Below are 20,676 nucleotides of genomic sequence, written 5' to 3' on the forward strand. Positions count from 1 at the left end.
CAGTGCTGGTGGATCGCTTATCTAGGGTGAGGGGATAGTCGATGAGAAAAGCTTGCCCTATGTCTAGGTAGTTATCAGGACGTTCACACGTTTTTCTTTCAAATTACTCAAGAGCACTTGATTAGTGTGTATGATCTGCTTCGCAAATGGAATTTTGCATGCTTTAATGTTTTCCTTTGTTCTGCAACATCACACTTTTTTATAAAAACAAAAACAAAATCGGGGCCTAATTGGCTCCTAATTAAAAATGACTAGGATAAAGAAGAATACAGTTGTCCTTGGTTGGTGTTGCACAGGATGGTTCTACAGCCAGATTTTCTTGTCCGGTGTAGTTTAACACTCAGAGCCCACTTTCTAACTACCAGTGAAAGAAAAATGAGCAGATGTAACACAAATATTTATTTTTGTCAAAAAATGCCTCTTGATGCTATCTTTTTTATGCAAAGGGGATCACGTGTTGGCTGACCGGTTTCAGTGGTTACAGATTATTTCCCACTTTCTTCAGGGCCACGCATGTATTGGTGGCTGGCAAGTGTATGTATAATTGGGCCACTCCAAGTGATGCTGACTGACTTGTCTCTGTGCAGAAAATGGAGTAACCACTGACCTGCTGATCAAGGGGTGCTCCCAAGGACTGGCATGCAACGAGAGTGCTTATGTGAACCTGGGAACCAGAGCTATGTACACCAGCAACACCTGCTGCACCAGCAACCAATGCAACCGTGGCATCTACTATGGTGAGTGCAGCTATAGCGACTATAACAGTGGCATCTAGAATGGTGACTTCAAGAGTTACATTTATTATGACTGATGTCACGGTGGCATCTACTATGGTAAGCACAACCGCACCATCTGCTATGATAAGTTCAACCTGGACATCTATTATTGTGAGTACAGCCATGGCGTTTACTAGGATGAATATATCTGTGCCTTCTACTATATGAGTACGGATATGGCGCTAATATGATGAGCACCACTGGACATCCATTATGGTGAGTACAACCATAGCATTTACCATGGTGAGTACAACCGAAGCATCTAGCAATGTGCGCATAACTAGAGCATCTAATATGGGAGTACAAAAGGGCCATCTACTAGGGTGAGTACAACCATAGCATCTTCTATGATGAGTAAAACCAGAGCATCTACCATGGGAGTACAACCACATCATCTTCTAGGATGAGTACAGCCATGGCATATTTTGTGATGAGTAATATTGGAGCACCTACTGGGGTGGGTGCAACAGTGCTATCTGCTTTGGTCATTGTTTCTGGATGAGACACCACTCTTTCCTGCATCAATTCACCACCCTATGGTTTGCCTGTACAGAAGATTATTCAATGGTCACTCTTCCTCACATCAATATTGTGTTTTAATCTTTAGTCTAGTAGCTCATCGACATCTCGATGTTCCATTTCTTTTGCGATTCCACATTCTATCCATTGCCACAAAACAAACATTATTTAAAAACAGAATATGTTCTTGGATCAAGTCAACCGGAATTGATGTTTTCAGTGTGACGTAACCTGTGATGTCGCGCTGCATGTATGATATATGTGTTTTGGGCACAAGCCCTTCTTCAAATGGGTATGCATACTGCAACGGTGTACCTCCTGCATTTCAAATTAAACATTACACATGTATTGAGTGGTGTGAAGTAGGGGATGAGGAAGGAATGGGTTAGGAAGGGATGGAATGGCAGAGGTTCCGGGAGTGTTCCCATATAAGGACAGAGGTGAGCCGAGAGGTAGAGTGGTGTGTTAGGGATGGTAGGCGCGTAATATGGACAGGGGTTCTGTGGGTGTCCTCTTTGAGGATGGGGGTGGGCAGGAGTGAGAGGATGCAAAAAGGAGATCCTTTTTACAACTCTCATTGTGCAAAAATGAAAGCGCAATGGGAGTTGTGAAAAGGAGCTTTTCGCAATCATCACATACAATCAATGTCACAATACAAGGTTTGCTTGTTTCACTCTATAGCATGAAAGGTGGTGCTGGGAGTTGTTGGAGTTCACCAGGGGTTTGCAGCATTATGTGTCTTGTGGTCCCAAGCAATATGTAACCATCTGTACTTCATCACTTTTGTGATGGTTTAATTAATGAAAAATATAACTGATGCTTAAGTATACATCTAAAAGAAAACATAAAAGGTATTCAGATGGAAATTCATCATTCATAAAATGCTTTAGTTGTATGCTTATCTGTCATCTTACTTGGCACACTATAGGTGGCTCTTGTCATTCATGATACATATAGAGGCCATATATGGAAAAGCAACTTGCAGCAGTATACTGGATTCATAGATCCATTGTGTGCTGCTCTCCCTTGCTTAGGGCATATGTATATATAGTCGAATAATGTTGTTCTATCTCCTCGGCCGCTGCTTTCTGCAAGTCGCTTTTAATAACTGTTCAGAATAATCTCTGTTTTTCAGTCTATGGATTAATTCTTGAGATCTCATCTCAGATGTGCCTTAGGAGCTCACAGTCTAGTAGTGGACTGTATCTGTCATCTTCCTGAATGTGTCAAAGATGCACCTTTGTGTACAAAAACACATATACTTTCATCACAAACATAATGGTGTTGTGTGTTATTTATCCAATGTGAAAGTATGTGTAATGTCTACTTTGTCCATTTCCAAATGGAAAGAATACCATATTGGAGGATAAACCACACTAATAGTTTATGCTTCCTTTCACAAATCATCAGTATTTCATCTTGTTCACCATGGCTCAACTTGAGACCACACGCACATAAACCAGATAGCATAACTTGGGGCCACAAATACGCCCACCTCTGTACCTCTTTTTGTTTAAAAAAAAGTGAACCCGGACACAAAAAATGTATCATGCAATATTTAACCAAACAGCATAATGAAGCACACATGGTGAACATTTCCCCTCACCAACATCAAATTCAGTATGTAGTCGACAAACATAGATGGCTTTCCTGAGCCTGCTAGCCATCTGATTGGGCAGGCTGGTCCTTATCTCCAATCACAAGACACCAGCAGGCGTTAACCAGCCCCACACCAATAAGGCCCACACAGTAAGGCCCTGTCTGTGCCTGTCGGGCCTGGCTGGGGCAAGTGGGCACATCCTTCTTGTTAGTGCAGGCTAAGACATGGCCTTTACTTGGAGCTGCATCCCAGCTGCCATGAACTGTGGTATCCCACCAGCCATCACGTGAGTACAGGTTGTTCACATTGGCCTGTCGCATCTCTCTTGGACCCATACCCTTTGCCTTCCAAACATTTCTCACTGCCTCATTTCTTCTGACTAATCTACCCTCACTATGAAGATTTTTCCATCTTATTTTGATTCCTTCTCCAACAGTTCTCCCTCCACATTGCCACATTTTGTGGCTGCTGCCTGTAATACCTGTGTTAGCATATTTGTCTTTAGGTGTGTTGTCCCCACGCAATGATTGTGACTGTTGCTCGAAGAAATCGAATGTAGGTGTGTTTCACCCATGCATTGATTGTGACTGTTGCTCATAAATATTGAATTTAGGTGTGTTTCCTTGATGCATTGTGACGGTTGCTCAAAAATTGAATTTAGGTGTGATTTGTCCCCTTGCATTGATTGTGACTGTTTGCTAAAAATCTAATTTAGGTGTGTTTTCCCCATCCATTGATTGTGACTCTTGCTCAAAAATCAAATTTAGGTGTGTTTTTCGCCTTGCATTGGTTGTGACTGTTTGCTTAAAAATCGAATTTAGGTGTGTTTTCCCCATCCATTGATTGTGACTGTTGCTAAAAAATTGAATTTACGTGTGTTTTCCCCTTGCATTGATTGTGACTGTTGCTCAAAAAAACGAATTACTGTGCATTTTCCCTTTGCATTTACTGTGACTGTTGCTCAAAAATCGAATTTAGGTGTGTTTTTCCCCTCACATTGATTGTGACTGTGTTTTTTTTTTGTAATCAAATTTAGGTATGTTTTTCCCATCCATTGATTGTGACTGTTTAAAAATCGAATGAAGGTGTGTTTTCCCCTTGCATTAATTGTGACTGTTGGTCAAAAATCGAATTTAGGTGTGTTTTTCGCATTTCATTGATTGTGACAGTTTGCTTAAAAATCAAATTTAGGTGTGTTTTCCCCATCGATTGATTGTGACTCTTGCTCAAAAATCTAATTTAGATGTGTTTTTTCCTCTTGCATTGATTGTGACTGTGTGCCTAAAAATCTAATTTAGGTGTGTTTGCCCATGCATTGATTGTGACTGTTTGTTTAAAAATCGATTTTGGTGTGTTTTCCCTATCCATTGATTGTGACTGTTGCTCAAAAATTGAATTTACCTGTGTTTTCCCCTTGCATTGATTGTGACTGTTGCTCAAAAAAACGAATTTAGGTGCGTTTTCCCCTTGCATTTACTGTGACTGTTGCTTAAAAATCGAATTTAGGTGTGTTTTTCCCCTTGCATTGATTGTGGCTGTTTGTTTATTTTGACTGTTTGGAAATAAAATTGAATGTAGGTGTGTTTTTCCCCATGCATTGATTGTGACTGTTAAAAAATTGAACTTAGGTGTGTTTTCCCCATGCATTGATTGTGACTGTTTGTTTAAAAATCGAAATGAGATGTACTCTCATTGTGTTAGTTTTGTCCTGCTAGCTAAAATCTTACATACTCCCTTGCTCTCTGTTCTGTTCCCTCTCCCCTCCCCCATGGTACCCTCTCCTCACTCGTGTGCTCCCACTTTTTCTCTCCACCCCTATAGTGTTTCCTTGTCGTGTGTGTCCTCCTGTGAACTCACCCCTCCCGTGTGCCCAGCTGATCATCCAGGTTAAGTGCAACATGTCCGGTGCACCCTCATGGCACTCTCCATCTCTCCCATCTTCTCCAACTGCTTCTCTATCTCCTACGATTCACTGCTCACCAAATTTGGCAGGAAGAAACTTAAGAAGGACACACTTGGCTCCAACCCAGACCTTTCTATCGCTGACACCTACGTCAGCGCTTCTGCCAGAGAGACTCTCACCGACATCCTCTTCGTCGTTCCTTCCCCCAACCCATGGACTCTTCATATGGTCGCTCTGCTCTCTCCCTACTCTTCCTCACACATCAATGGTGGCACCCGCTGGGAGGTCCTTCTTGCCTCCTCCTCAACTTCCAGGGTCATCATTAATGTCTATCGAAATGGTACCATCTTGGTACACGGGCCTCAACCCAATCTCCTTCTTTTTGATAGGATCCTCCCTTGCCTTATCAACTTTCTACCTTCTTCCTCACGGGCTGCCTTGCCAACTGCACTTACGGCCTCCTGCGTTTCCTTGCCTACACATTTCCACACTTCCTCTCTCACTACAGCTCCTTTGACTTCTCCTACTATCCAGGCTCCCTTGCCCACACACTCAGCACTGACCTTGTCAGCCTCTCCCTAGCTGGTGCCCTTGCCTCACACTGCAGATGTATCTGGGGCTCCCCTGACCCCAGCAGCCCCTCCTTCACTGGCTCCCTAGCCTTCTACTACTATCCTGGCTCCCTTGCCTTCTATACTTTCAGCCCCTCTGCCTTCTATTACCTCTACCTCTTTGGCACACGTGATGCTTACGGTTAGGACCTCCGTCCTCTGCACCCCCCCGTAAGTCTCTCAAAAATTGAACTCTCCTTCAGGTTGCCACTCTTAACTATCGCTCCGCAGTCAAGCACTCCTCTGACATCTGCCACCTCCTTGAACACCTGGACCTTGATGTTCTTGCTCACACTTCTCCCTGAAGGCTACAAGATCCCCTCTGAGCCCAGGCTCACCAGGCCAGGAGGCGGAGTTGCTCTGATATATCCTGAGTGGATCTCTGTTTCTACCATTCCCACTCAGGCCTATTCCTCCTTCGAATGCCTGGTCTGCAGGCTTTCTCTCTCTCCCTTGTCTCCTCTCTTACTCTTTCCACCTTCTATAGGCCGCCGTGCCATCCAACCCTCTTCCTCTCAGAATGGGCTGACCTGGCATCCCCTCTCTTGTCCTCTGCCTCCCAACTTCTCCTACTGGGGGATCTCAACATCCATCTTGACTCTCCTGACTCTTCAGGAGCTTTCTGCAACCTATGTGACTCGCACTCTCTCTCCATTCTACCCTCTGGGCTGACACATATTGCTGGCTACACCCTGGATGCTTTCATCTCAACAGACATCCCTCTCTCTTTCCCTCTCACTACTCCACTCTCATGGACAGATCATTCTCTTCTTTCCTCTCACCTAAAGCACTCTTCTCCTTTAGCACTGGCACACCCTGCATTGCCTCCCACCTAGAAGGTCTTCTGACCCATGAAAAATGGGTCAGTAGATGCCTTTGCCTCCACCTACTCCCCTCCACCTACTCTTTCAGCTGACTCCCACCCTGATACAGCCCTCTCCAACTTTCACCTCTTCATCACAAACACTCTCAACATCCTTGCCCCTATCATGAGGGTCCGACTAAAGCCTCCCAAAAAGTGCAACTCTTGGTACGACTCTGATCTAGCTAATCTAAAATACAAGTGCTGGGTGGCAGAGCGGAAATGGGGATCTTCAGGTGCACCCTCTGATAAACTGGCCTGCTGCCTTCTGCAAAGGCGTTTTTTTTATTTTTTATTTTTAAATAGGTTTAGTTGAAATTCAACTTTTTCAATCTGTCATATCAAAGTTACACGTTTTATGACATAGGCAAATACATTAAAACATACATTTTCATAAAGAACATAGCAAAATAACACATTATGGATTTAAAACAGTATAGGCCATCAGAAAACCATAGTTTGATAAAAGAAAGTTAAAAATGCCTAGATTAAGATTCATCAAGGTAATGAACAGTGGCTATGATTAGTGAATCTTTTGATGTATTGAATATCTCATACCATAATTGTTCTTTAGTAAGTAATACTCTATGTTTGAAAAACGTAAGAAAGTGTTTTATCCTTAATTCGAGCAGAGAAGAACATTCCGAGATTAGATGGGAGATTGATTCCTCATTCGCAGATATTTTACAGAATCTACAGGAAGTACTTAACGTTGAATCTTTAGCATATTGTGCAAGTTTGATGCTAGTTAGCAATAGGTTTAGCCTAAAACGTAAAAAGGTGTCCGCATAGGATCTGTCTGGAAATGTTGAGATATATTTCAGAATGTCATTCAGTGCTTTCACAATAAAAGGACCCACTTTAAAGGCTGAGTAATGGAGGCATTTTTCCCTTGTAATAATCCAGTCATGTCTAAGCAACTTGATTATGGCTTTGTCTGGAAATTGAGTCAGATCATTAAAAGAGATATCTGCCTCCAAGAGAGCCTGTTGGACCCAAGAGGAAATTGGATTATTGTTTGCGGATTGCATCATGTCTCTTACAGCCGGGAATACATTTTTCGCATGATCTGTACTAAGAAGAGTTTTCCAATATAATGCTAACATTTCCCAAGTGACCACCACGGATAGAGAAGACAGACCGAGTTCATAGCGAATTATGGCAATTGGGTAGCTTAGGGGGACCAGCAGTATTGATTTACAATATAAACCTTCTATGTAGTCCCAATTTACTTGTTTGTCCATGATTTTGGTATGACTTCCATATCAAGGAAAACTGACCATACTTCCTTTGCAGGGCTTTTGCTTGAATTGATAGAATTGATAGAAGTTTCATTCTATTGGTAATTTCGTTTTTGTAGGTGATTTCCGCTATATCAGAATTGATGTTAACTCTAAGGTATTTTTACTGATGATGTATTATGTCAAGTGGGTAATTGGTGATGAACCAGTTGAATTTAATTTTGGTTTTTTTTGCTGAATGCTGAACGATTAACATTTTCATTTTTTTATGTTAATTTCCAGTTTGTTTAGTTCAGCATATTGCGATAGAGCAGCCAATTTCCTCTGGAGGCCAATAGGAGTTTTATCAAAAAGAACCATATCATCTGCATATAGTAAATAAGGTATAGTTAGGGATCCTAAACCTGGTGAGAAAGACCGCACTTCCAACAATTCTTTAAAAAAGTCACAAATATAAAAATGAAAAAGAATTGAAGCGAACGGACAGCCCTGTTTTAGCCCGTTGTTTGTTCTTATTGTGTTTGACAAGAGACCGTCAGTTGTACATTTTATTTTTATGCTCGTATTCGAGTAAAACAATAAAATCAAGTTAAAAATATAAGAAGGGCAGTTGGCATTTAAAAGTTTTTTCCATAGCAAGGATCGAGAGATAGAGACAAACGCTTGTTTGAAGTCGACTAAAGCAAGATATGTTGGTTGTTTCTTGCAAATAGCTTGGGCTTTGAGTATAGCAATAATAATTAGATTTAGTGATGTACCTATGCCCGGAACAAAACCAAATTGATAGGGATCCATTAATTCCTGCTCATGGAGCCATTTTATGAAGTCTCTAACCACAAGTCTTGCTAAGATTTTTCCTGGCACATCCAGAAGCGCTATTGGGCGATAGTTGATTGGGCATGACCTATCCCCGGATTTAAATATCGGGATTATAATTGCCTCCTGCCATGATGGAGGAAATTTATTTAGCTTTATGACATTTTTAAAAATCAAGTATAGAACATCAGCCTAGGCTTCCGGGTTTTCCTTTAGAATGGCGTTTGTTATCATGTCAGGACCAGGCGCACGCAAATTATTCAGTTTCTTGATCATGATAGTTTTATCCAGAGCGTCAAATTCTAAGGCTTTGATATCAGGGCTACTTTGATTCTTAGCAATGAGATCTTCTTCAGGTTTAAATAGACGTTTCTCATAATGTGTTGACCATGTCAGCTGGTCAATGCAATTTAATAAAATAGATTTCTCAGCTGTTGTTTCTGATCTGTTTATTATTTTCCATATTTCTCCTGCTTTTTTGGAGAATAGGGATTTTAGCATTGATTCAGCATTATTTTGTTTTGTTGTCGCTATTATTTGCTTAATTTGATTTCTATGTTTATTTTTTATCTGTTGTTTTAGAATTTTATTATCATATAGAGGTAGTAGTCTTATATCGCGCCTTAATTTTGATCTAAGGTTGGCTATATCAGGGTTCCATCTGTGTTTATGCGCAAAGCTCGGTTTGCCGTATTGTGTACTTGATTGAATAATAATCTCAATTAGATCATTGTAATGAATATTATCCACCTCCTCTTGTTTTCGATGCAAGAGTTGTCGTACATAATTTATACAAAAGGGGGTCCACCGAATTCTTGTCCTTGTGTTGTTTATTTCGATTGGGCCCTTGTAATAATCAGAATTTAATTTAATATGTGATCTCCAAGATATTTCCACCAAATTATGATCACTCGCTGTAGTTTGTGTAATTTGGAAGTTTGCTATTGTTTTAATTGAGTTATTGGAGATGAAGACGTAGGGCCTCATTACGACCCAGGCGTTAAGGGTTAACGCCGTCGTTAACCCTTAACGCCTATTCTGATTTTAACGGCTGCTCTTAGCAGCCGTTAAAATCCATGGCGCTAACCTGCCATGATGCTAATTACGCCACCGTAATTTACGGTGGCGTAATTAGCGCCTTCCCCACTCCCATTATGCCCTATGGGGCAAAAATGGAAATGGGGAAGGGAAAATGGGAAATGGGGATTTACTGCCCCACTCACCTTGGAATGGGGCGGTAAATCCGCCATCCACCATGATGTAAACATAGTTTACACCATGGTGGTAAAGTTGGCGCAATTAGCGCCTGGGTTGTAATGACCCCCGTAGTCTAGAATAGACTGAAAATTACCTCTCGAACAAGTAGGTCTTGGGGTTACATCATTAGGAAAAGTACCATTTAATATTGTGAAATTTCTAGTTTTCATTAGCAATAGCCAATTAACTGGTCTCGAGTTACTTGAATTGTCAGAGGATTGTATCAGATTCATGTTAAAATCGCCAACAATTATTGTGTTGGTTATTTCTGGTTCAAGAAGAATTTGGTCAAGAATTGACTCAATATTGTCAACAAATTTGGAAGACGTCACAGAGGCTGTGTTCCAGTATATATTTATGATTGCAGTCTTAGGAAAGAATGGATGATCTTTGTTGGAAGTCGTAATTAAGACTGGTTGGATCCCAGGATCTGGACTTTTCCATGCGGTAATAGATAACTGGGAGTCAATTCTTACTGCTATAAGAAGACCAGCTGCTGGTCTGCCCTTGATTGGTTTGGAGGCATTAATTACTACAAGTTGATGATCAGGCCAAACAAGGGTACTGGGCATCCATGTTTCCTGTAACAAAGTGACATCATAATTATTAAGTAGGAGTGATTTGGAATTAAGTAGATGGGAGAAACCGCGAGTATTCCAAGAGATCAGGGTGCACTGGTGTTGAGGCACCTTATATGGCTAGCAGTTCTCCTTTTCAAGGGATCTAGCACTAGATACCCACGCCCATTTAGATTGTTGTGGAGGAGGTTGGATTTGGGAGTTTGTATTACAGTTGGTACACAAAGAGTTCGGAAAGCACTGTGAAACAAATTGGTTTTTTGATCCCATCATTTGATGATAGTCAGGATTGGGGATCGGAGGGGATATAGGTTCAAGTAAAAGACCTTTTTGAAGTAATAGCTGTTGCTGATCCCAGACATAATTTTTGACAATTAAAGATGGTATTTTAACGTCAACAATGTCTTGATGAGCTGGGATAGGATAGGAAACACCATCAATATCCACTGAATTAATGTGTTTTAACTGCGGGATGGAGTGGAATATTGTTAATATAGTGGCCCTATTTGGAAAGGGATCAGAAGAAATTCTGTCAATTATAGTGAGCCTCAAGGTTTAATTTGATAGGACTTTGGGTAACCATTCTTCCTCTTGTGAAACTTCTTCATCTGGGGAGGTGGAATCGGCATGCCACCTGAAAGTGGTAAATTGGGAGAATCTTCAGCATTTATGGTTTCTGAAGAAGGTAAGGGGATGGCTTTATTAGTCGCTATAAAGCCTTGGACTCTCATCAGAGAGTCTTTAGGAAAAGGAGCTCTCTTCACCAGTTTTTTTCTTTTTTGTTCAAGGGTCATGAACAGATTTGAGTCATGATCTAATACAATGCAGAATGTTGGATTTCGGGATGTTGGTCTGGATTGATCTTGGTGTAAACTTTGATGAACCGTTTCCAAGACAGATATGTTATTATTTGAATAAACCGATAAGTTTATAAGATCATCACTTAGTATATCATTGTTTGTAATTTCAACAGTACTTGGAGGTAATACAGGCTTAAGGCAAAGTGATATTGAAACAGAGTTCTTACCTTTGAGAGACATCACACCTGCCAATGGCAGTTCAGGACCCGGAATGAGATCTTTCGGAGGGTGAGCAGAGGCCTCTCGTGCTGAAGACACAGTAACAGGCACATTTTTCTGAGGAGGTAAGGTGATATTGGCTACAAACTTTTTAGATTTAGAAGCAGCTAGTTTTTTTTTTTTTGTCAGAACTTGATTCCTTGTTTGTCTTGGTTGCAGATTCTCCGATGACGGTTCTGCTACAATATTCGAAATTTGGGATATTTTCGACTTGTTATGTCTTTTGTGTTTTTTTGCCTCTTGTTCTTGATTAAAGATCTCATTAAATGGACTGTTTTCTGTGGGAGATATGGGAGTTGGATCAGGTTCAGGACGCATTTCCTCCTGCGGAGCAGATGGTATCTCAGGGGGACTTGAGATGGATGGGGTTGGAATTTGATTCTCATTTTCAGGGGCCGGAGCTTCAGGCGTGATGTCACTCGCAGGGGGGAAGTGAAACATTTTTTAGCGTCGAGTTAAGCTTTCAAAAATATCGGAATGTTTATTGCCAACCAATCAGTTTTACTAATTAGGTTGTTTAATAGTAGATCCTGAGAGCAAGCACGGGAATCAAGTAGTTAAAAAAGTTTGGTAAGTGCGAATATCGAGGTGTTTATGGCCATGAGGGCAGATTCCACAGCAAGGTTAGGAAATATAGGAAAGCCAAAAGAAGGACGAGGGGTATGTTTGTCAAATGATGGAACTTCAGAATTGGCAGAGTTCGGGGAGGAAATGATGTCATTGGGGCAGTCAGTCGGAAACAGTTCAGGTGAATTGGACAGCCTAGCTTCAGCGAGTTCATTGACGGTGACTTTTTTTGCTAGAGGAAAGGAAGCAACACCATTTGCAGAGGACGGATTTTGCATTGAATAAGCAATTGGAAAATTAGAGAGAGGACTAGGAGTTGTTTTGTCAATTTGGTTGTGTTAAGGGATAACTCAGGATTAAAGCATGGAGTGTGAAAGGCTCGTTCATCAAGAGGGGAGGGTTGGATCTCATAGCATTCTTGCATAGTTCTATCAGACAAACAGTTTGCAGAAGGTTTCTCAACATCTTTTTTCGAATGGATGGTGTTTAGATTTACAGTCTCTTGAAAATGGGGAGTCAAGGATGTGGGACAGAGACTCATGTGTGATAGATCCTGAACCACAGGGCATGCAGCAATTGCAAAAATGTGAAAGCCAGGCATGTGTGTACAAGAAAATGGGGAGCATAGCAAGGAGGAGGATGAGGCATTCCCGAGGTTAGCCTAAACATATTTTGGAGTAGTGCAGATAGACAAATAAAGAGCGCATTAGGTTGTTTAACAGGCGTTTAAAGGATATGGACTTAATGGTTAGGCTTTTGATGAGAAGGAACACAAATTATGTAGAGCACTTTAGTTTTTTTTTTGTTTTTTATGTAAGATATTTGTGGGCACAGCGGGGAGCTTTAGAGCAGCGGTAAGCCGCGAAATCGCAGAACTCAAAACTCTGGGCCGGGAGAAAGAGGAAGCAACAGTTAGCCAGGAGAGCAGAAGGGCGAAGAGCTCGATGTAACACGAGCAACCAAGCGGCTTCAAAGCGGCGAGAAAGCCGCAGGATAACGAGACTCTGTGCTCCGCGACACATGGAGGGGGGGAATAGAGCAAGGAGCAGGGAGCTTCAAGGGGAGTATCACGGCAACCAATAGGCTCAACACACCGCCCGGAAGCAACAGAGTAAGAATAGCGACTCACAGAGGAGTAAAAAAAAAATGTTTTAAAAGGAAAAATAGAGCAGAGTGCCACAGCAAACAGCAACACTGCGGCACAGCGGACAGCCGACAGTACTGCGAGTACTTGCAGTGGTGTGCATGCGCTAGTGCACGCCAACGCTGGTTTTGAAGGCACATCAAAGTGGGCGTGGCTAAAGATAAACACGGGGAAAATAAAGGAATATTAGCGTTAGTAGACGCAGTATAAGCGTATTATGAAGTCCACATAAGTCCTCATTAGTGTCCAGTTGGTATAAGTTGGGGTAGATAGTTGTACCCAAGGTAGATCCAGTAAGCAGGGCGAACAGCAGCAGGAGCAGCAGGACCCGCCAGACAGCCGGCAGTACTTGCGAGTACTTGCGGTGGTGCACACGGATGCTGGTTTTTGAAGGCACGTCAAAGTGGGTGTGGCCAAGGTAGATCCAGTAAGCAGGGCAAACAGCAGCATGAGCAGCAGGACCCGCCAGACAGCCGACAGTACTTGCAAAGGCAACATAGACTCTGAATCCGGCACAAGAAATGAGTCCATATTCAAGCCAGTATCTCCGCGGCTTCCAACAATACGGCCAAACTTTTCAAAGTCTCTAAGGAGCTGGCCAACTTTACTGCAGTCTCATCCTCTATTGCATCCACCCCACCCAGGCCCTTTGTGGGGCCCTGGCTGCACATTTCACTGCCAAAATACTGGATATCCTTTCCGCTCTCTCCACTGCACCCACTAGTGCACCATCATCGTCTGTGCCCCCCTCAGACGCCCCCAACACTCCCCTTCTTCTCTCCTCCTTCTCTCCTGTCACACCTGATGAGGTTTCTAGACAAGTCCAGTCTATGAAAGCCTCATCCAAACAGGTGGACCTTTGCCCCTGCAAAACAATCAAGGACAACATTGAATCCCTAGCTCCAGCTTTGGCAGACCTATGCAACCTCTTCTTTGCCACTAGTCTTCCCCACTTCTCTGAAGCAATCTCTTGTGCACCCTCTGCGCAAAAAAAACCCTCTGCCGACCCTTCCATTCTGGCTACCTATCGCCCAATCTCCATCACCTCTTTCCTAGTCAAACTCCTGGAGAAGTTGGCAATCTCTCAACTTACCCTCCACACTGAATCTGTTGGTTATCTCCATGACTAACAGTCTGGCTTTAGAGAATCCAGAGGCACATAAACTACTCTTCTGAACACCTGTGAAGACCTGCTCTCTAACCTTGATTCCAACTCACCCTCTGTGCTCATTCTCCTTGACCTTTCCTCTTCTTTTGATACAGTAAACCACAATATCCCAATCTCCCGTCTCTGTGATACCCTAGGCATCACTGATCAGGGCCAGGTGTGGCTTGTGTCCTTTCTCTCTGACCATCCCTCCCAGGTAGAACTTGGTTCCTTTCTCTCCGCTATCACCCTCTCTACTTGTGGTGTCCCCTAGGGATCTAATCTACCCCCCTGGTTTTTCAATGTCTAAATGGCCGGTTTGGCCCACAAAATCGCTGCTTTCACCTCCAACTTTCAGTGCTATGCAGATGACACACAGCTTTCTTTCCGGCTACCCTCTGCCTCTTCTTCCTCCTCCTCGCTCATTCCTGACTGTCTGTCCGCAATTCAGTCCTGGTGTGCTGCTAACAACTTCTGCCTTAATGCCAGCAAGACAGAGATTGTCCTCATTGGGGCACCTCCTCCCACTTTCCCACTCACTCTGGCTGGTCTCCCTTGATCCTGCGCCCCCACCCACCAGTGAGGCAAAGAACCTGGGAGTCATCTTCAACTCTACTCTCTCCTTCTCTTCTCACATCTCAGACATGTCCAAAAAGTCCCACTATCAGCTGCACCTCATCAGAGGTATTCTGCATTTTCTCATCTTCCCCCAGAGGCTCACTGTCTCCAGAGCCCTGGTCCAGACTTGACTACTGGAACAGTCTCTTTCTCAATCTGCCTACTTCTACTCTCCGACCTCTTCAACTTATCCACAACAGAACCACAAGACTTATCCTTGGCCTCAAGCACAGGGACCGCATCCCTCTGGCGCAGAAATCTGTCCACTGGCTCCCTGTGTCTGCAAGGATCAGAGTCAAGACCCACTACATAGTCCACAAGGCTTTCTGGGGTCTGAGCTCCTACTATCTACAACACTCTTCCCAAATACTCTCCTTCCAGAACCCTATGCTCGGCCTCCTCCAACTCCATGTGGGCAAGCCATTTGTCCAAACAGAGATTTTGAGGTAGATCCTTATCCTCTGCAGGTGCTTTCCTCTGGAACAGCCTCCCTACCTCTCTTCATCTTGAGCCGGACCTCCTCAAGTTCCGGAAACTCCTCAAGACTTCCCTCCTCTCTTCCTCTTTTTTTCTCTCTCTCCCCTGCTAACCCCTTCTTTCTGCTTGTTTCCCTCCCTCCCTCCTTCTCATCCCCATTGCACAGTTAGCTGATTGGTCGACTGGTGCACTTTCCGACCCTCACGGGTCCCAGGCTCCCCCACCAGTCCTGCACTTGCCGTAGGCCTCTGCACTTGTCCTTGGGCTACTGCTATATGCCCCATGATTGGGGCAACCGCTCTGCACTTAACCTCAGCCCTTGCTGAACTGGGCACACTTATCCCCTCCCCCTCCCTCGCACTTCCTGTTTCTGCACACTTACTGAACCTTGAATGTGCTAGGCCTAGCAAGTCTGTCTGTCTAATCCTCCCTCTTGTCTCACCCCCCCCAGTCTTAGTCATGCTTGAAATGCTCAAGCATAGGCACAGTTGACGACCAACTTCAAAGCAATCTAAATTGTTCGCCAAACCATCACTGTAGTTTATGTAGTTCATGTTGTTCATGATCTGTTTGTTCCCTCCCTCTGCCGCCCTTTTTCTTATTTTTTCCCCTCACCCTTTTCAAGCACTTCACTGGTAGATATGCTGCTGTGCCTAGTATGCTAGTTATTGTTGTTAGTCCATTCGGAATCTTCAAGGTCTAAGAAAGATGACTGTTATCCCTTGTTCCCTTCCCGCCTTGAAGCGCTTTGAAGCATTTCACTTGTGTACAAGCGCTATACAAATAAACAATTACAATGACAATTACAATAGCTCATTCCTCATACCCATTGCTCAACGTGAGTTTGGGTAAACTAATGTATTAGCACTTGCTGGAAACGTTACTCTGCTTATGGTGCTGACAATCAGGTTTATTAGCAACTGAACTAATGGCTTTTTTCTTTTATTTTCTACTTTTTGATATCTGTTTATAATGACATGCCTTCTCGACCCCTTCCAATCCTTCCCTTCACCAACCCTTATTTTTCTGTCTTTTTGGATTTTTGACACACCATGGGCTATGATGGTACCATGGTTCTGCAATTTGAATCTCACATGTATGATTTGTTTTTCTTTTTTGTCTACATTTATTTTGATCATTGGTATGAATTATAATAATTTCATATAATTTCTGTTCATATATGCCAGCCCTGATTTGATAAAGGTTCAGGCGAGCCGAAACACGTTTAATCACCAAGAAGAGGGCTAACTTTTCATTTTTGATTCTACATTAAAACAATCGTTTACTTTTCTACTGGCGCTGAGTCCTGGAGTCATCTCTTTTTTTTCCTTTGCTTCATTTAATGGTTTGTGATTAAATGCCCGTGCCTTTGCAGACCGAAGTCTGATATATCCTCTAAGTCATTTCGCAGTTGAACTGCATCGTGACACAATGTACAAAGTGGCCACACCTCTGAGTTGCTCCTTCATTAAAAATCATGACACCCACAACACCTCCTTGCTGCGCCGTCTTCATCATTACTGCTTTGTCCGATGGCAAATCATTTATTCATGCTGTTGCTTCTTTGAACAATTTTAGTTTTCTATTGGTCAATGAAAATTAAATTCAGTTTCATGTTTAAGTCAACTATCTCAATTAGACAAGAATGGCAAATTGCATAAAATGTACTTGCGGTTTTAAATTCATCCGTTATTGAGGGCTCTGCATAGGTTCTCAGTTGTTTCTAAACAAATCATTCTAATTGCATTTGTTCAAGTTCTGAATTGGAAACTTAGTCTGAAACAATGTACCAGAGTGTCTATTTGAGCGTCATTTTTGTAGGACTTTGGATTCTGTTTCTGTTAACGATCCATAAGAGATAATTACAACCAAATTCGTTTTTTTAGACTGCTTTGCCACTGATGGCTTTGTCACCACTTTACCAGAGTTGCAGTTTTTTGTGTTTTTCTCCTCTGCCTCCCCATACAATCTGGTAATAAAAACCGAAAGCTAAACCCTAAAGCAGGGCTCTCTTGTGGACACTTGGTTGTTTGAGAAGTGTCACAAATCACTGAAAGAATATTCCAGGTCACTAAGATGGTTCAAGAGTTGTTATTAAGAATACAATGTGTCCTATGGCTGTCCCTCTGTATCTCATCTAATAAGCACCAACACTCATTGACCCCAGAATCCGTACTCCCGAGGTTAGTATATACAGCAGAGTCCACCCTACTATCTATGTTCCTAATAACACTGTGTGTGAGGACCTAAAGGCTGAATTCCTTCTGTGTCAGGACTCACTCCATCAGGGACTTCCTAACTGTCCCTATTCTACGCAGGTGTTCGCAATCTAACAGGCAATGTGATTGTGCCTTACAGACACGTGGCCCCACCTGGTCTCCTTTCTTTCACACTCTTACACTCCACTCCATCTCACTTCCTGTTGTTCCCTTCTCGCTGCTCTCCTCCCTCTGACTCCACCCTCCTCCCATACTTCTACTCCCTGTGTCTTCCACTCTATCCCCCTGATGTCCCGCTCTATAAGCCTCACCTCCACCCTTTGATGTCACTTTTACCTTCCTAATACTCCTATTCCTAACTCTACATTACAACTCCCCACTCCGTACTACAACTGCCTCCTCCACACTACAAAACTACAACCCCCTCCTCCACACTACATCTACTAATCCACCTATATTTCTGATCAAACATCTCCTTTCACTCACACAAACCCTTCACATACTCTCCCAAAACTTTCTTTCTAAGCCAAACTTGTTTCCCTCCCAGTCACACGCATACCACAGAACCACTTGCACTCACTAATACCACACCTACCCAATAAATCGTCTCCACATCCGCTTCTCCTTCCTTCCTCCTGCTGGTCTCTTGGTCTGCCACCACCTCTTCCTTCACTGACATTACCTGGAAACCCCTCCTCATGCCACTGGATCACTTGCCCTGACCAATCTGGCCCTGTCTTTCCCACCCAGGAGGTGTTGCAAGCAGCAAAGATGTTAAATAGTAAATTAAGCCCATCTCTTTTGGCCATGCAGTAGTACGTGTCCAAGTTAGTGTTAGGGGGCCTTGCTTGGACTCCCCTATGGTAATTGCAGTCTGTGTGGGGATCTGTGCCCTGTTATTTAGTCCCTGCTGGCCTAAAAAGATAACCACTGGCTGCTGGTGTTTGCACCTGCGCTGGGGAGCTTTGTGCAGCTTCTTTCACAGCCGCGTAGGCATTGTAGTGCAGGGTCCCTCTCTCTCTCTCTCTCTCTCCGCTGCATCTCTCTCCGGCTGCAGAACACAGGCAGCAAGGAAAGCAGAGCAATTTCACTCACTCTGAGAGTTTTCTGGTCTTGGTTGTCATGTTGAGGACAGCATGTGGCGCTGGGTGGCTTCTCTCACATTGTATCTGCTCGCCTTGGCTCAGATCCTGTAAGTTGACACTAGAACAATCAGAAAGAATCTGGCAAGAATCTTGTTTATGAGGCATGGTATGTGTCATGATGCCTGTCCCTCATGTCCCCAGCCCTCCAAGAAGTCAGGCTGGAGCCAGGCCACGATCACCTACATGGCCCTCAAGGGCCTCTCCATCCCTCCAAAGACCCACTTGGAGTCAGACTTGGCGCTTGTGGCACCAGACTCACTCACTCCCATAGGATAACATTGGGGATTGGACTTGCAGTGCATTGATGGGGACAAGATGGATGCCCCCACATATTTCGGTTCCCAGAACTGCATGTGCAGTCTAGTCTTTTGGGTGTGGTTCAGCCCAGAGACACCTGGGATACCCAGAGACTATTTAAGCCACGCCCAGGCTGAGAAACATGCTTTGCGTTTTCTGCACCTGCAGCGTGACACTCACCGTGTTCGCATCGGTCTCCAGTAGGCCTGCATCTTTCTTCTGCGCTCAGCTATTGCAAGAACAAGAACACCATTAGGAACAGCCTTGCCTTGCAGCGCTTCCGCCCATCATTCATCGCTCCTTCTGTTCTGCGGGCATCTTCGGCGGTGTCTTTCCCATCCCGAGATGCCGCTTCCTAAGGAAAAGGGAAAAGAACAGAAAAAAGGCATTAGTAAGCATTCTGCAAATCTTCGCTTATTTTTAAATACTGTTCGATCTTCAAACGCTTACCTGAATCCTGCCGCTCTGGCGGAACTCTGTCTCCGGAACTTCTCATCCATCTGCAAGAGGGAAAAGACACTCCAGATTAGCGTGGAAACATCTAGAGGCGCTGCATACTGCGCTTACTCACCGCATTTGTTCTTCATAACCGGCATCCACACTGAAAACGTCGCCGCACCTAAAAGATACAGAAAAATAACTCAGTTCAATACAAATACGAAAGGTGTGCATCGTGCATCGCGCTCTCACTCACCTTCAGCACTACTCATCTCAGCAGCACGCCGCCATCCCCGGACCCCGGACGCCGGCCATCATCTAAAGAAGGAAAGGAACGAAGTTAGAGAACTGTTCAAAAAGACTCATTATACTTACCTGTCGGACTCTGGCCAGTGAAGTAACTAGGCAGCAATGACCCTGCATCAATCAATGTGCCCCTGCGCTGAAAGCAGGACGGAGAGCACACTATCCAAGAAAACAAGGGAGCTGTGGATCAAAGGGAAGGGTTGGACCCCGGGGAAGAAGGGGTTCAAGCACACAGAGACAATAGGGAGTTAAACTCTACCAATCCTGTGTTTCAGGCTCAGTCTCCAGTCGAATAGCCTCCAGGGAAGGGTTTGAGGTTGTAAGAGGTCAGAACAGGCTGAGTGACATTCCCGTGGATACCAGGTGAGCATTACAGTATGAGACAAAGGGATATGGCATAAAAACCTGGTAGGCACAAGAGGGGACAGTAATTGGGCCCCTCTTTACTACCACCCTCCTTCTCAGAGGAAGGATTGGCTCTCGATTTCTCCCTGCTAGGTCTTCCACGCCTGGCTGCGATGGGTTCACAACCCCTCTTGACAAGGCCAGGGTAGTGGCCTTTTGACAACCCACAATGGCATTGCAGAAGCTTTTCAGAAAAATACACCTACAATCTATTTTTACAAAAAGTACAACCGTTGTTTTCATCTATTAGGCATATCCCGTTTATGACCACTTCTCATTGTCTAAGGACAGCTTTTTGCATCTGTCCATATCTGAACGGTGCAACCACCTTTAAATCTAAAAGTAGGATTCTGGAATGTATCTGGCAATGAGCTTAAATAGCCCAAAACGAACGTTGTGTTATGGAACATCTTAGCTTCCAATGGAAGATTCACGGTTGACACAATAAATACCTTTGTATTGCAATTCCATAAGGCCTTAGTGCACCCACTGAAGAAAATAGTGAACCCCTTTACAAAGAAGTTACCAAGCTACTAAAAAGATGATGTGCCCTTTTTCCGACACTGGTAGGACATGTCAACCTGAGTAATATGTCAATAGTCCATACATTTCTCCACTTCAAATCTTGCCCGTTGTGACGTCCTCGTTTTCGGTCAAACTGGGTAGTTTCA

At 43.6% G+C, this 20,676-nt stretch overlaps 1 protein-coding gene across 3 annotated transcripts in view; it reads left to right on the plus strand.

The window, feature by feature from the left end:
• The window catches only part of LOC138529961 (urokinase plasminogen activator surface receptor-like), a 133,452-nt gene that overhangs the window by 62,156 nt on the left and 50,620 nt on the right, over positions 1 to 20,676 (plus strand). For all 3 annotated transcript variants that reach the window (XM_069640873.1, XM_069640874.1, XM_069640872.1), the window contains one exon: positions 588 to 737. In XM_069640873.1, the coding sequence (XP_069496974.1) occupies positions 588 to 737 (150 nt within the window). The remainder of the gene's footprint in view (positions 1 to 587; positions 738 to 20,676) is intronic.

Source organism: Ambystoma mexicanum, chromosome 1q (genome assembly GCF_040938575.1).
Source record: "Ambystoma mexicanum isolate Mex_15411 chromosome 1q, UKY_AmexF1_1, whole genome shotgun sequence".
Taxonomy (NCBI): domain Eukaryota; kingdom Metazoa; phylum Chordata; class Amphibia; order Caudata; family Ambystomatidae; genus Ambystoma; species Ambystoma mexicanum.